Here is a 16,539-nt window from a genome sequence, read left to right on the forward strand (position 1 = left end):
TCTGGCCCTTAACTCGATGCAGCACATGCTCTCTGACACCAGGATCATATTGTGGAGTACATACTTAGGATTTGATTTCAAAATCTTGATCACACAGAAAAATGACAAGAGGAAGGACTAACATTCAGAAAAATTTTCAAGTTACATATATCCTATGCCAGATAGCCAAAAAGGACAGTTTTACCATGAAGTTGACACTTATAAAATTGTATTTTTAATGCAACGTTACATCGTTGTTGTTGTTGAGTTGTTAGATGCAAAAGTGACAGACCTTATGGCTCTGTAGTTGTGACTTCCTGTTCAGGGTTGGCTCCACTCTTTGTTTAGATTTCATAGCAGTGAAGTCATGACAATCATTTTGACCATGAGGCTTACATGCAAGGGCTCAGTGACAATTTCTCATTTGGTACAGGAAGAAACCGTTCTTGAGTGCAAAAAGAGGCACATTAAACATTTTCTCTTCCTATGTTTATGCATCAGTCGTCTGTCCTTTACATTGTCTGTGCTACTCCTGCAGTGCCAATTTAATCAAATAAGTTACATATAAGCATTAAAGTAACACAGTAGTGGTAAACTTGATATATTATCCCTTTATTGAGAATACCACACACCCATGATAACGTGATAGGATGGAGGAGTCCATCATTTCAAATCAATCATAAAACTTCCAAGCAAAGAAAAAGAACAAGGCTCGTTTTCCTTTTAGAAAAAAGATTTCTCTCATTTGCCACAAAATGAAGGACCTTCATTCAAAATTCACTTGCATTATTGCTTCTGATATGCAGTTTAAAAGTTTTACAGAACTAGAAAATTATGAACTGTAATATTTTTCAAAATGTTCAAGTATATTTTTAAAATTATATTTTCCTTTTTTTATTCATTTTTGCATAATTGTTCAGAGGCGTCGAGTGTCTGGAGTCAGCGTGTCTCTCCCCATCTCTGCTCCTTTTTCTGTGCCCTGAAACGACAAAGTGACTTTTCATTGCCATCACAAAACATAATTTATGCATGAATAGACTGATTATGTATTATCATACCGATTCATTACAGCACGCAGTCTTCAGGATGTGGCAGCTGCAGCAGTAGAAGCCATGCTGCCCACTTTCTGTGTGGCATCTTTCTTTGCTTGGTGGGCTTGTAACACGGCGACAGCTTCTTCCACCTGTACGAGCATTACATCAAACATGAATAAAGGAACAGAATGAATGGATGACAGACTTTTCAGTGTGACATTGTGGCAAAGATAGAGGTAGCAAAGTACCTTTGAGCGCAGAGATTCATGAGACTCCAGCATATGCAGCAGTTCAGAGTTGTCAATCTCTAGCAGCATGCCAGTGATCTTTCCTGCCAGGTTGGCATGCATGGACTGAATCAATGGGAAAAGACGCTCACCTATTTGGAAAAGAACAAGAATAAATCAACCTAATAAAATCTTGAAAGCATTACAGTCCATTCATTTTGGCAAAGGATTCTTACCTAGCATCTGTTTCTGCTCCTGAGGGGGCGCAGCGGCCAGCATGGAGGCCGTGAGAGGCTCCTGGCCCTGAACGTGCACAGCTGGCTGAGCCTAGAAAGAATGGATGAAGAGTGCACAAAGGAAAACTTTTATCGGTCTGGGGGTTTGATATGATAGGGACCGAAAATAATGAGAAAAGTCTTTTGGCCATACCTGCTGTAAGGCAATAGGTTGCACCACCTGGGGGTTGGGGTTACGGACACCAGTGGCATATTTGTAAGGAGGTATGGCACGGGGTCCGGGGACTCCCATTGAGGGACGAGGAGCCATGGCCTGGCCGGAGGCTAGCAGACAGGAGGAAACATGGAGCAGAATTAGGTCCTCTACTCTTTATGTAGGATCAATAAAGTGCTAAATCCAGAGTCAGCGAGTTCATGGTGATCATTTTCGTCAATTGTTATTGATGAACACACCTCGTGGGCCCTGTGAGCCACCACCAGGACTCATGTGTCTCAAGTTGGCACGGGGTCCTGGCTGGCGCAGTGAGCTGGGTATTCCTTGGAAACCACCTGAAGGTGACAGAAGCATCGACAAAAACAATGAGATGCAATACAAAACCTCAGTATATGAAAGAGTGATGCACTATCATATAGTACCACATGCTCACCTTGACCTCTGCCACCTTGCTGCTGCCATCTGGGGTTGGGTCGCATTTGTGCCAGCTGATTAGGTGCATAGTATGTTGTCCTGTTCTGGGCCTGGTGGATACAAGTAGGTGAAATATATCATTTTATAGCATTAAAGTCATACCCTATTGTATTGTTGCACAAAGTGCAGCCTGAGGGCCATTAGCAGCCCTCAGAAACAATTTGTGCTGCACCTGAGCATTACATAAAATGCAGGCATATTTTAATTATCTGTGGTCCATTGAAATACCTTAACTTTAAAAGTTTATATTTAATACAGTACAGCTACGGCGTCATATTGCGCCTCCCTAAAAAGTGTCTGTCAGGTGAGGAATAACAACTTGTGGGAAGCTACTAGTTGCATGGTAACTAGTGGTAAGTTACAATTGTTGCAGGTATAACGCTCTGTCATTAATGCTAGTGCTGTTAGCTGAAGTTAGCACACCCCTCTTCTACTAAAACAGCTGATGTGACTACCTTTTTCATCAGTGGTATTTTTACTAATATAAAATGGAAAGAAAAGTATAAGTTTGCATGGTGTCTTCTGGGAAATGTAGTGCAAAAATTTCACTTGGAGTTGTTTGGGAATAATAATACTTTTCTTGACATTTTAAGTCTAAATTAAGTGTATTAAACCTGCAATAATTGATTTTTTTTGGTTGCTTGTGGCTTTAAATACAACACTAACTTGTTTTCACATTTAAAGTTGATACAGCGATTAACATGATATAACTATTTATACATCCAGCAGACATTGAGCAATGTCAGCATTCATGTAGAGTCCGGTTTGTCAACTTTGCAAAAGTAAATACAGATGTCACTTTCCTTTTAGATTTGTGTTTGGTCTTCACTAACTCCTGTAGAAAAACAGTATCTGGCTCTGAAGCTTTAAAATGCTCCACTATATTCACCAGCTAGTTGCTGATTCTGCCAGGATGCAGTTTGATGCTAGGTTGTAGCGTACAAAAGGTCTTCAGGGCTTTTTCTAACATAATGAGCTAACATGCTAAAAACCTTTATAGAGCTGAAGGAACCTGTGTTCAGGTGATTATTATATGTGGCTTTGTAACTAGGAACAGCCCCCGACACACATATAATGGTAATAAATATTCTAGCCTCTTTAACACACAATACATTTGCTCAGATTTTGATTCTCACACCTGTGGCACAGCTGGCATGAAGTAGCCACTGGTGGGCTGGAACTGATTAATGATGGCGTTAGCTGGCATGGCCCTCATGCCAGCGATGCGCTGCATGTACTGGTTGGTGAGATGGGCTTTGCGCTCCTCTTTGCGCTGAGCCAGAGCTACGTAGAGGGGTTTGGAACCAACGATGCGTCCGTTCATCTCAGTCACGGCCTTGGTGGCCTCCTCGGGGGAGGAGAAGCAGACAAAGCCGAAGCCTTTGGAGCGACCCTCCTCCAGCATCACCTAATATACAGACAGATTGCGTCTGGGTAACTTCAAACACAACATATTGTCAACACTGTTGCTATATTTATATTGCAGTGATGCAAAATCCTTTTTCTAGCGGTGATGCATTGCTGTTTGATCATTCTCACCTTAGCACTTGTAATAGAGCCGAACGGAGAGAACTCTTTACGCAGTTTCTCATCGTCTATGGTGTCATCCAGGTTCTTGATGTAAAGATTAACACCCTGAAACAAAAGACAGACAGTCATGATACATATTTGGCAGCTTCTTTGACATTAATACATGGAAATTTAAGACTGATTTGATTAATCAAGGGCTTAGTTTCTACAGACCTGATAACGACTGATCCTCTCCTGTTTGAGCAGCTCAAACTTCCTCTTCAGCTCTGCTTGACGCTCCATCTTCTTCTGAGCCCGGCCCACAAACACAGTCTTGCCATTGAGTTCGGTGCCATTCATGTCCTCTACAGCCTTTGGACAAAATCATTGTTATCACAGAGAATTACCAATAAAGTCACATTAATCACGCACTTCTCACTTAGTACAGTGGTCCTCAACCTTTTTTGTGTCAAGGACCCTTAAACTGATACACATTAGATCACAGAACCCCATTTGATAAGATTTTGCTTCCAGAACCTCCATCTCAAAAGATGTTGGTCGCTGCATATGATTAAGACCAGAAATCTATAGTTGTCAGCTACAGTTGAGGAGACAGCTGTGGAGGACCTAAAACCTATAATCAGAATATTCACCCTTATAACTCTTAGGATGCTTTTCATAATGCTAACATGTCTCCACGATTCCCTCACTCATGTCTCTTCCTCGCATCTCAGCTACTCCCAGCAAGGATGTGAGAGAGAGCGATATGAGGAAGAGACGTGTAGGATACAGAAAGCCTCCTCTCTCCTCAAAGTACACTTAACAGATTGGAAGATCCTCCATGATGACATGGGGCGAACACTTTCCAGGTCACAGGAGGAGAAAGGATGTAAGGAAGCATCAGTTATCATAACAAAAGCACCCTTACTCACATTGGGCTCAATTATATAGTGAATTAAATGGTTAAAATAAAGTATTCCCAATTTTTCTGGCAACCCTCTGGAACTCCCTCAAGGACCTCTAGTTGAGAACCACTGACTTAGTATATGAGACCAACATATACCTTGTTAGCATCCTCATGCTTCTCATAACTGACGAATCCAAAGCCTCTGGATTTGCCGGTGGGGTCTGTCATCACCTTCACGCTTAGTGTTTTACCTGCAAAGGTTGAAGGTCAGATGAGTGGATGTAAACTTGCAGAACTGGACCACGTAAGAGTTTGGAGTAATAACCATCAGTCAAGTCTCCTTCTTACCATATTTGTCGAAAAGCTCCTTGAGCCGATCGTCATCCATATCATCTCCAAAGTTCTTGATGTAGACATTGGTAAATTCCTTGGCTTTGGCACCAAGTTCAGCCTCCCGTTCCTTGCGAGATTTGAAACGACCCACAAACCTGAAGATAGAGGGAAAGCAGCAGAACACACTCTTGTAAAACAGGCCTGACAGAGTTGAAAAAACAAACCAGGATCCACCTCTTTTGATTTCCTTTTTTCCGATCTAAAAACAGTCCTGATCCGGGAGAGGAAGACCTGACCACACAAGCACCATAGGTAAAAGAGAGTAGATTCTTTTACCTCCCAAAAAAACCCAAAACAGGGACAACATCAACAAAACAAATTCACAGCTACATTTCATCATCATTCCTTGGGTAAACAATGAAAAAACATCCAACTGCTGTTAATGTCACCAGAGGCAGGCAGATATGTTGGCATGCTAGACATCACAGTGACAACCATCTTAATTCTTGGTCCAAAACTTGATGAGGAGGTGGATGGAGAGGGATGGAGGAACAGAGTCTCACAGTACAAAGGAAAGCTGAGGAGGACCAAATGATCTTATATACCTTGCTATGACGACCTCTCCCCTTCTGCCATCCAGTATTGCATTCCTGCATTCGATCCATCACTAAAACACACAAGCGTGGTCATACACACACACACAAACAAACACTCCAAGACGGGTGACCAGCGAGTTGACAAATGAGGCAACACAAAATGCTTCTGGTAGGAAAGAAAAGAGTTTTTAGTTTGTTATCTATCAGTTCAGAAGTTATCTTCACACTGGCGGTAGTGAGAGATGAGCTTATTAGTCAGATTATTCACACACAAGCTCACCAACTGAAAAAAGACACGAAAAGTCAGTTCACTCAACACATGTCCAACAAGCAAGTCAGGTTTATACACAGATTATAACACTATTTAATACATATAAGCTATTACCATTATCATCACATGCTCAAAAAACACTGCACCATCCACTGTACACATGGACTTTTAATGTCATGATAACAAGTTTAATTTTAAAGTAAAGCTAAATTCTTTTCAAAACAATATCGACAATAAGCGCCCCTTTGTCCCCATTTCCTAGATTATGTCAGACACTCACACCTTGCGGTCATTCAGAAGCATGCCGTTCATCTTCTCAATGGCACGATCAGCAGCATCCTGGGTCTCAAAGTGGACAAAAGCGTAGCCCTTGGAGCCATTTTCATCACACACCACCTGGAGCACAGGAAGACACATGAGTAAATGTGCATTCATGGAGTGATACAGGAATGAGTCCTATGAGTTAGCATCCTAGCACTCCTAGCACAACGTGTTTCTTATTTTAATGGGGTTTTGGTTAGATGCCTGAAATAAGTTCTGTGGTTCACACAAGCTTAAGAGACTTTCATGTTTCATTCTATGAAATAAAATGCTGATGACCCAGAAACTGAGCTTTTAAGTGTCTTATAAGACAGTTGCTTGCCAGTAAATGAGACTACAGAACGTCATCATGCTGAGTATGGCTTTACTGCCTTGTTGTGGTGACGTTTAAGTCATGCAACCTTACTGTAGTTTGTTTATACCCTGATGTTAGCTTTTTACTTCTGGCTATCACACTTATGCTTCAAAAACCATAAAAAGCAGTTTTCATTTGTGAAGATTATTTTGCTGAACAAAACGTGCAAGTTTCATGAACTTTTGTTTACCACAAAAATTATTTTCTGCAATTGAAATCCAAAATCCAATGACACATCACTAACTTAACAACTTCAGTGTTGGCCTACAAACACATGTCATTCCTGCAGCACTCTGTTAGAGAGGCACCATGATGCTTGCACACAATTGTTTAACTTTAAAGCAATAGTTTAAGATTTTAGGTGACATGTTTCGAGTTAGATGAGAAGACCGATAGAACTCTCAAATCTATCCTCTAAATATGAAGCTGCAGCTAGTTAGCCTAGCTTAGCATAAAAACCAGAAGAAGCGGGAAACAGCTGGGCTGGCTCTGTCCAAATTAACACGTTTACTGTGGTTGGTTAAATCCATACAAAAACCAAAGTGTAGAAGCAACATTTTGTAGTTTTAAAGGGTTTTTCTTATACTGGTTGTCATTTCAGCAAGCTTTAGGCTGTTACATGCGTTTGGACAGAGGCAAGCAAGCTAGTTACATTCTTTAGGCTAAGCTAAGCTACGCTAAGCAGCTGCTAGCTGTGGCTTCATGTTTAACTGTCAGACATGAGAGTGGTAGCATTCTTCTCATCTAATCTTCTGCATTAAAATGAATAAACATATTTCCCCAAATCTGGAAGTATTGCAACACTGTGACTAGCTTTTCATTGGAATTAAGAGATGAGGTTTTGTATGAGTTTACATGAGAAAGTTTTGATTGCATAAGAATGTTGTTCAAATTTGATCTCTAACTGAAGCACAGTTTGTGTGAATCTTCAAGCAGGAACACTTTTTCCAAAATGATGAATATATAGAGCAGTTTTAACGTCCCTCAGTTGCATTTATGTCAATTGTACCTTGCAGGAGAGGATGTTGCCAAAGGCAGAGAAGGTGTCGTACAGGGCTTTGTTGTCAATGGACTTGTCAAGGTTCTTGATGAACACGTTGCCCACGCCAGACTTCCTGAGGGAGGGGTCTCTTTGGGACCACATGATTCTGATTGGCTTCCCTTTCACCACGTCAAAGTTCATGGTGTCCAGGGCTCTCTCAGCTGCAGGGAGGAGGGGCAGAGAGGGGGTTGTTTACATGGAGCCACGAGTCTGAAAACATGTCAGTCACCAGTGCAGGTATGTGTGCTCCATCTATCAAGGTCAAAACATGTACTGTAGCGCTCTCACAAAAGCAATTTGCACTCTCCCAATACCTATTATTATAATGCAGCCATCCCTTTGAAACACAAACAGCATTCTTTTAATAACAATCCTGGTGTAAGTGTATTAAAACAGCCTGTCCTCCTGTGCAGTGTGTGCTACAATGGAGAATCCCAGCTGCCAGCCCATTAACAAGGCCCACGTAACAGGGCTAAGATACTGCCGTAGACCATGTGGCTGGTGAGCAGCTGGTACAAGTGTGGGGGGCAGCTGCAGTGGGCAAGCTCGGAGCACATGGCCCCCTTCTCTGTCTCACCACATGCTGCTGGGCCACGTCCCACCTAGGCCGGTTGCAGTAGCAGTGCAGCAGACGCTCAGATAACGACAATGAGCTTAAACTGTGGTGTTAAGATGTGATATGTTACGTTTTCTCAAATCATTATGTCCTCTCTGAACCCAGGTCAGTCTCTGAGGTTTGATTTGCACCATTTCTCTTCCTGTCTATCGCTTTAACTCTCATATAGACTCTCATGACCATGTGGGCACACATGCCAAAACATCCTTTTGTTCAGTCACTCCACTAACAGACACACACACACACACACACACACACACACACACACACACACACACACACACACACACACACACACAGGCCAGGCTTTCCAGCTAAAAGTGTCTGGTAAACAAAACGGAGCTGCCTTGCGTCTGCTGGCATCAGCAGTTTGGCTTGCAATTGTACTTCACTAGCCCGTGTGCTCAGGGAAGGTGTGTGACCGCTGTCAAACATGTGGTCTTCTGGAAGGTTCAGAGCAGAAATCTTAGTTTTAAAAGGGGCAAAGTGATCTATGTGATACACTGTGGTTATCCCTATTTTAAATGATGTCATTCAGAGTGACAGTGAATCAGTGTGGTGAAATGTTCACGGTTTTGAATTACTTGTTGTTGTTAACCATTTCTGTCACGTTAAGAACTCAAAAGTATTACAGCCAGGCAAATTTTGGGCTGCTCAGAAAGTCGTTCTATATTTAGAGAGGGGTCCTGGGAGGTATGTGCTGGCATGGAGTGTGAGTAGAGCATTCTCTACCATTGATGGGGAAGAGACACTCGACAAGAATGCTCAGATGAGCAACACTGGGTCTCGTGAGGGCTTACACATTCAGCCGTGACTTGTAGAAATCAAAGGGAGATTGCAAACGGTCTTGACTGCTGCTTGACTCTGCATGAAATCACACGCACTGACCAGTTATGCTACATTACAGACAGCAAGCTCTTGCCCCACAGGCAACATGCTAGGACTCCATTTAAACACCCAACAGCTACCATCCCCCCCCCCATGTCTACACTTCCAACAACAAATGGTGTCTTCTCACTTGTGGCTCTCATTACATTTACTCAAGTGAGTGATACCACCCTCCTGGAAATGAGCCAGCAGTTACCTATCGTTACTCCAGCTTTTGGTAGCTGACTGGAGCTCAGATGAATTGTGACAGGTGTTTAACGTTGATACAAGAGGTTAAGAGGTCCACACAATGTAAATAGTGTCACCACGAGAGGCAAGAGACAACCACAACACCTGCTACTATTGCTCAATGCTTCGATACCGGCCACGAGGTTCTAACAGATTAAACAAGCAGCTTAAGTGATTAAAATATTACAGATGTACCAACTATATGCTTCAACTCATCCTCAACAGGCTAAATGCAATACACATAGGACATGTCAAGCAGGCAATGCAGGGGTTATTGTTCAGCTGTGCATGTCCCATCCCTTGCTTTCAGTGAACATAGCAGCAGAGGGCAATGGGAATTAGTTTCACTCAGTGGCCCTTTAAATAGGAGCAGAAATGGGTCATTTTTGGGGCGGAATAAGCGAGATCTGCAAAAAGAGACTTTGTATTAATAAATTAGGGACACAAAATGACTTCTCTGTTCACTTTTAAGCACATGTCAGGCTGTATGTGTGCGAGGGAGGGCTTATAGTGACATACAGTATATTAGCAGGAGAATAAAACAACTGGGGCATGCTTATATGGGTCAAATGAGTGCTCCAACCAGTCTGAGAAAAGGATGTTGAAATTTAGACAGCAAAAAATATCACTTTATAGTTAAGTCATGCATCATAAGTCATGCTTTGATTCACTGGCAGTGTGTCTCTGGTGTTGCAGACAGTTTGAGGATTGACATTGAAAGCATATGGTGACATTGTCACTATCTAAGGGATGCATGCTGTCTGCATCTTAAAGCCATGCTCAAACTGCACAGTGATCACTTCACATGCTTCGTTTCTTACCGTCTGCGGGCTGGGAGAAATTCACATAAGCGTATCCGAGGGATCGCCGGGTGATCATGTCGCGGCATACCCGAATGGAGAGCACCGGTCCGGCTGGGCTGAATTTCTCATACAGCATAGCCTCCGTGATATCGGGGTGCAGGTCGCCAACGTAGAGAGAAGCCATCGGATAACTCCCCGTCGCTGTGTTCATATCTCGGACTGCACAATAGAAATGAATGCAAGGCTTCCCTCAAAATGCCAGAGAAATGCCGGTATGAAGTGTATCCCGGGTCCGAACTGCGCTCCGCTCCTCTCCTAACTACCGAGACAGCTGGCTGTGTGGTCCAGCTGGGTGAGAAAATGTCAAAGCTGTGAAATCACGGTGTTCAGATCTCCTCTGAAGTATTCCTTCCTTTAAAAGACGCCAACTTCGGGTGAAAGCCCGAGGCCTCTTGTTTCTGGTATTTTTTGTAAATTAATTTTTTGCTGTTTTTTTATATATATATATATTTCTTTAAGTAGTACTGTTCTTGTTTTTATGAAGATTTTGTGGATTTTATATTTTTTATATTATTTTTATTTTAAGTTTTTCAAGAACGGTGAGTTAGACACTCACGGTTGTTTTGTGGCCGGGGAAAGAGACTGCGTGAGGAGAAGCGTGGGCACTTTATAGAGCGTGGCAGTGCGGAGGAAATAGTGGCCAGGGTCAAACATGGGATAGAGAAAAAAAAGAAACAACACTGAGCATGCGGTGTAAAAGGGAGAGCGCACACTGTACTGTCCCAACTACACAGCCCAGCTCCCCACAGCGACATCTGGGTGGGAATGCAAAAGACTGCCACAGAAACTACTGCGTCTCTTTTATTTTAAGACTTAAAAGGGTGATTAACCCACCAGCTCTTAATATACTGTACCTTAGTCTATACTAATACATTTGATATTCTGCTGTACAATATTATCATATACTACATAATCATCAACTATTGCACCACATCTCATACTACATTAATAAAAACTTAAACCAGGGCCATAAACACCTGTTTAACATTTTTTATTTTATTTAACCTTTATTCAACCCCCTGAAACCTGGAGCGACATCTGCTGCTCTCAGATGCCTTTTACATGTATTTGAACCTTTGAACCCTGATAACCTTTAAACAACTTGGTAAGAATAAAACAGAAAACCAGGGGGAAAACTATGTAATTAATTTTAATATGACATTTTAAAATTATGTTACAGGACTATAATAATTTGAGCACTCTATCCAGGTCATGTCCTTGCTTGTTTCTAGCCTTCTTTTCTTTTTCTTTAAATTTTCTTTTACTAATTTCTTGCTGATTTTTTTTGGTCATTTCTTCTTACATTGCTCATTGCCTTTCTCCCATGTTTTTAAGAGACATCAAGCCAATTGGCTCAGGTCACAAAGGGTTAACCAGGAAGTCCCTTTGAGATTGAAAATCTCTATTACAAGAGACACCTTGTAATAGAGATTACAATGCAACAAATACAACATACAAAAATCCACAATAAAACGACTATTCAAACATAGTGGCCTCTCAAGAAAAATAAGCACGTGTCTCTGCCACTACATTCTTCATGGTGCCCTAAAATTTATCAGTGGATATAAGTGTTTCTAATTTTGGATCTTTTTGAAGATTATTCCATGCCCATGTATAGAGTAGGGGAAAGCAGTTTCCCACAGATCGTTTACAACCTGGGGTACATTTATAAAAAAAAAAAAAAAAAAAAAAAAAAGGAACCGTTTTCAATCTCCACCCTCTGCAACTAGTGTTGTGGCTGTCACTCAAGTCATTTATTACTCATTACATTTTAATACATTACTCAATTGCTCCTTGAAGGAAGTTATTCATACACTGCTTGTTACATTACTATTGTGCAACATCGCCTGAGAGGCATTGTCACATCATTGCAAATTAATAAGTGTTGTTGAACGTTACATATGCCTACATATCAGAACAAAACAAAGATCGGGAGAGTCAAGACGGCACTATAGTGGGCTATAAATGTCTCAAAATTAATATATAAAGAGGTTGGCCTTCCTTACACTGCATAGTACAAATATTAAGTATTTCAAAATATATAAATAGGCCTATGCTACACCCAACATTGTCTGTGACCTAAATCTCCAGAGGTTCCGAGGGAAATTCCTCCACAGGAGTAATAAAAGAAAAAAAAAAACAAAAAAAAAAAAAACAAAGATAAAGCTAAACTGACCATTTTGAGAATTTTGAACAGATACTATTGTTGTCTTTGTGTTGCTGCAATACCTGTGTTTCACCTCTGGGGATCAATAGAGGTTTGTACTGTTGGAAAAAGACTGACTTAAAAGAAAGGGATCTTATGTACTTATTGCCTCCTGCTGCGCCTCTCCAACCAAAAAATTTATATCACTTAATATGAAACAAGCCACTGGATTAATGCTCGTCATTTATTGTTAAAAGTACAATTATAGAAAATTATTATAAGATGCATTTATTCTGCTTTGTCCATCCTCCTGGGGAAAAGAAATGGAGAAATTAGTCATAGTCACATGCATAAAACATACTGATATTACATGATTAGTTACCTCAGCAAATCCAGGAAAGCTGAGCGCAGCCCTCTTTGTCTGGGCTCCTGCTTTCTTTTAATCACACCTTTCCCGTCTTGTTTTCTCATCACTTCTTCCTCATAACTCAGTGTCTGCGACCCATCCCCGGCTTTGGTTAACTGAATTTTTGAGCGAATCGTTGGGGCATCATTTGTTTCTTCTTGGGGCACCAGATCCGCATCTGTCAGCTCGTCTGTCATTTGGTTTAAATCATTCAGGTTTAAGACATGGATATTCATCTCGGCCACCAGAGGGATGTCAGCTTCTTGTGGAGCCTCAGACATTTCAGATCTTTCAAAACGCTGTTTTCTTTGGGATTCCTCTCCAAAAGTTGTTTTTTCCATTTGTGGGGGAATTACCCATCCAACAACATATGTAAGAAGATTCAGGTCCAACATATTACCTACATTTACACTTTGATCTCCAATCTCATTTGTGAGAGGCTCCTGGTCTGTAGTTGACGGTTGTGGCTCAGGAATGTCATTTGATACGGCGTCACTTTCCTGTAACTGAACTTTTGAATTGTCTTCAGACTCAGGACCAATATTCTTGCTGTGTTCATCTTGCACCTGTCCAGGTAGCCAGAGGGTCAGTCTGGCAACAGGGTCCTGACTCAAAACCACAACTCCCTGAGGGGGTCTTGACACAGAGGTACCAGAAACAATTGCATCCTCAGTGGCTGCACCGTCAGACTGTGTGGCGTCGGTTATAGGGGTGGTGAAGGTTTCCTGTGGTTCAGAGACAGAGGGCACCACATGATTGTCCACAATGACAAAGGGGCCAGTGCTGACGGTAGCTTTGGCGTCTGAAATGACACATTCAGTGGCGTTAGACACCAGAAATAACCCAAGTCTGTTTACTGTTGCACCGTTTGACAAAAACGCTGACCTTCAGGAAGATGCCTGACGGACAGGCCTCTACACTTTGAACTACAGCACTCACACACATCCACATTTCCACTTATGTCCTCCCATCTGAAAGAAAGATCAAGTTATAGGGGCAAAAAAAAGAAGCCAAATCTAGTGCATGGGTGTACAAATACCTTGACTGGATCATGTTATAGTTGCAGGATTTAGAACCAGAGGTGACACCCTGGTCTGAGACGAGGACGGTACAGTGGATGAACAGCTTCAGAGGAGAAGAAGGTTCACAAGTTCATACAGTTAAATTGTCAAATGTGATAACATAATGATTGTACTGATGTCTTTGTACATGGGTAAATACAAGAATGTATGTGTGAGAATGTGTATTTACATGTACACATACCCACTTGTTTGTGGGCTTGTGCAGGTATGTATATTTATGGCACCTGTCCTCATGTCCTATGTTGGCAAAATGTATCCTAACTTGTTTTCAAATTAGATCCCGTGGAATTAAATTTATTCAACTAGATATCCTATGAACCCTTACGTAATCAGTTATAATTCTAGAAGTGTTTTCATTTTTAACTTCTTTATTTTATGACTTGAAACTCCAGTATTGCAATAACAATGTCTTAACATGGGGGAAAAAAAAAAAAAATTATCACCTCAGAAATGAGATAAGATGTGTTCAGGACAAAATTAATCACATCCGCTCTGTCGGAGGCCACAAACTGTGCGACAGCATGTGGAGAACCCAACGGAGCCGTGCACCTGGTAGAGAACAACATGCATCAGGGATAATTAGAACATCATGTCCAAACATTAAAATAAATGTCTGACTGGCTGCTTACCCTTTATTCATTATGACTGCATGTTTGCGTCTAGTCTGAGGCTCAGGAGATGCAGAGACAAAACAGGACTGGATGAAAAGCTGCTGCTCTGGCCTGGTTTTGGCAGAAACCTGGAAGTTGACAACCTGGCCTCTTTTATAGACATTTGAGTCTGCAGTGCTGGTCCAGGATGCTGCAGGAAAAACACATTTGTGACTACTAGTGAAACACCAAGTATCACAGCATATGTGACTTGTTATTACTCACGATTCATGGCTTTGATGCTAAAGGTCTTGCCATTCTCAGGAAATGTCATCGAGTCAAATAAGTTGTCATATGACCTGAAAGACATATCCTCCATTAGTGTGGTTATTTGTGACCACATGCAAATGTTTGCCAACTCAGTGGATGCACCTCTTTGGAATGCAGGAGATGTGCACGCTGGATGGAGTTTGCCACCAGGTGGAGGGAAGTTTTTTGAGATCCAAGTGCAGAGAGTTGGTATACCTCACCAAGCCGTTCTGCATCTGTGAGAGTATCAGAAAGTCTTACAAGAGCTGTGGGAACAAAGTAATGACTAAATAATTTTGTCAACTCACCACATCTGCAGTAGTTCCACACTCATCCACACTGTAAGTGAAGACAAATTGGTTTGGTAGCTCTCTGTTACTGTAACAGCCATCACCCAACTGTAGCTCCTCTCCAGTCAGTGTGTCACCGTTGGATCTCTTATCGACCAACACAGTTAGCTTAGATTCATCGCAAAACACCTCTATTCTGGGAACGATCATGATGGGAGGTAACTCAGCGAGCATGTGAAAGTCAGGGCTTGGGGTTCGCCAGGAGCTGAAGATGGTGTCGTAAGGAGTGAAGTCAAAATTTCTCTCAAATGGAGGAGGCCTCATGTTGTCAAAAGGCATGATGTGGTGAAAAGGCCTCATTTTGGGAAAAGGCCTGAAGTTGCCAAAATATCCCGGAACATCCTCAAAAAATGGTGGAGCTTGCTTTCTTATCACTGATTGAGCAGAAATTAAATGCCCAAGTAAAAGGCAAAGAAATATCTCTGGTGTCCCCATTGCAAACTTCAAAGTGGGCCAACCACTCTGATTACTCCCCACACACCCCAGGTGTGCCATTAATAAGGTGCAGTGGCAGGAGGGTCAGGTGCTGGCAATCAAGCTAACGAGGCAGGCAGGCAATTATCTCGCATTGAGAGGAGACACCAGCCAGTAATGCCTTTTGTGTGTGTGACTGTGAGACAGGAGGTGTTTAGCAGCTGTAATTCAAACAAAAAACACAACACTGTGAATTTTGCTCATGCTCTTTCAGATATTTAAAGCTGAGATAACTTCTGTCTGAAGTAAATCATGCAGTCTTTCCTATCTTCAATAATAGCAGCAATATTCACTTAAAGAAAATGTAAGTCATAGATGACTCTTAAATCCTTATACTGTGCCTATTGATGACTGAGTCAGTAGTACACAAAAGTATCCCAGATAGCCAAAATGACCTGGCCCAGCACTGGCCCAACCCAGTTACCTGACTCTGCTGGCACTCAGGACGAATGACACCCCATAAATGGGCGAAATAAACTGGCCTAATTTTGGCTGCTGACACTACCATCACTGGGCTGTTATCAAAAATTACCTGGCACAGCGTTGGCCCAATCTCGGCACGCTGGAAGAAATAAGTTGGGCAGCGTCTGGTTGCCCACCTTGGTTGAGACAGATAAACTGGCCCGATTCCAGTTGTTGACACTGACATCACTGGGTGGTGTCATGCTGATATTATAATTTCTAAAATTGTGCATGTAATACATTTCTTTTCTTAAAATTATGTTAATTGTGTGAGGAAACAAGTGACCTTTACATATTCAAAGAACGTAAACAAACGAAGCAGTAGGCTACAGTGTAAAAATACTCAATTACAAGTAAAAGTCCTACATAAAAAATCTTACTGAAGTAAAAGTACAAAAGCATAAGCATCAAAATATACTTAATGTAAAGTACCAAGAGTGAGTACTCATAATGCAGAATGACCCATTACAGATTACATCACTAGATTGCAGTCGGTGATGCATCACTTTAATGTTGCAAAAATAGAGTGGTAAAAATCAGGGATCATTTTAGTCGAACCCGGGCCCCTGCGGCAACAGCCTTGTACATGGGGCGCCTGCTCTATCCACTAAGCCATCAACACCCCAG

At 41.8% G+C, this 16,539-nt stretch overlaps 2 protein-coding genes across 2 annotated transcripts; both read right to left on the reverse strand.

Annotated features, from left to right (window-relative positions):
- Nucleotides 1–570: 570 nt before the first annotated feature.
- Nucleotides 571–10,680, reverse strand: pabpc4 (poly(A) binding protein, cytoplasmic 4 (inducible form)). Its single transcript, XM_049595766.1, has 15 exons — nucleotides 10,052–10,680; nucleotides 7,466–7,659; nucleotides 6,061–6,176; nucleotides 4,929–5,068; nucleotides 4,737–4,831; nucleotides 3,908–4,045; nucleotides 3,704–3,799; nucleotides 3,303–3,572; nucleotides 2,124–2,214; nucleotides 1,930–2,025; nucleotides 1,670–1,800; nucleotides 1,477–1,567; nucleotides 1,262–1,392; nucleotides 1,038–1,162; nucleotides 571–958 (listed from the first exon to the last, which is right to left on the reverse strand). The coding sequence occupies exons 1-14, from the start codon at nucleotides 10,242–10,244 to the stop codon at nucleotides 1,061–1,063; spliced, it is 1,884 nt and encodes a 627-aa protein (XP_049451723.1). The 5' UTR covers nucleotides 10,245–10,680; the 3' UTR covers nucleotides 571–958; nucleotides 1,038–1,060.
- Nucleotides 10,681–12,474: 1,794 nt separating this feature from the next.
- Nucleotides 12,475–15,433, reverse strand: zpcx (zona pellucida protein C). The gene is made up of 9 exons (XM_049596031.1): nucleotides 14,935–15,433; nucleotides 14,750–14,862; nucleotides 14,603–14,676; nucleotides 14,357–14,528; nucleotides 14,171–14,276; nucleotides 13,685–13,770; nucleotides 13,531–13,616; nucleotides 12,622–13,447; nucleotides 12,475–12,549 (listed from the first exon to the last, which is right to left on the reverse strand). Exons 1-9 carry the CDS (start codon nucleotides 15,409–15,411, stop codon nucleotides 12,528–12,530), a joined length of 1,962 nt encoding a protein of 653 aa, XP_049451988.1. The 5' UTR covers nucleotides 15,412–15,433; the 3' UTR covers nucleotides 12,475–12,527.
- Nucleotides 15,434–16,539: the final 1,106 nt, after the last annotated feature.

The sequence above is a fragment of the Epinephelus fuscoguttatus genome, linkage group LG14 (genome assembly GCF_011397635.1).
Source record: "Epinephelus fuscoguttatus linkage group LG14, E.fuscoguttatus.final_Chr_v1".
NCBI classification, from domain to species: Eukaryota; Metazoa; Chordata; class Actinopteri; order Perciformes; family Serranidae; genus Epinephelus; species Epinephelus fuscoguttatus.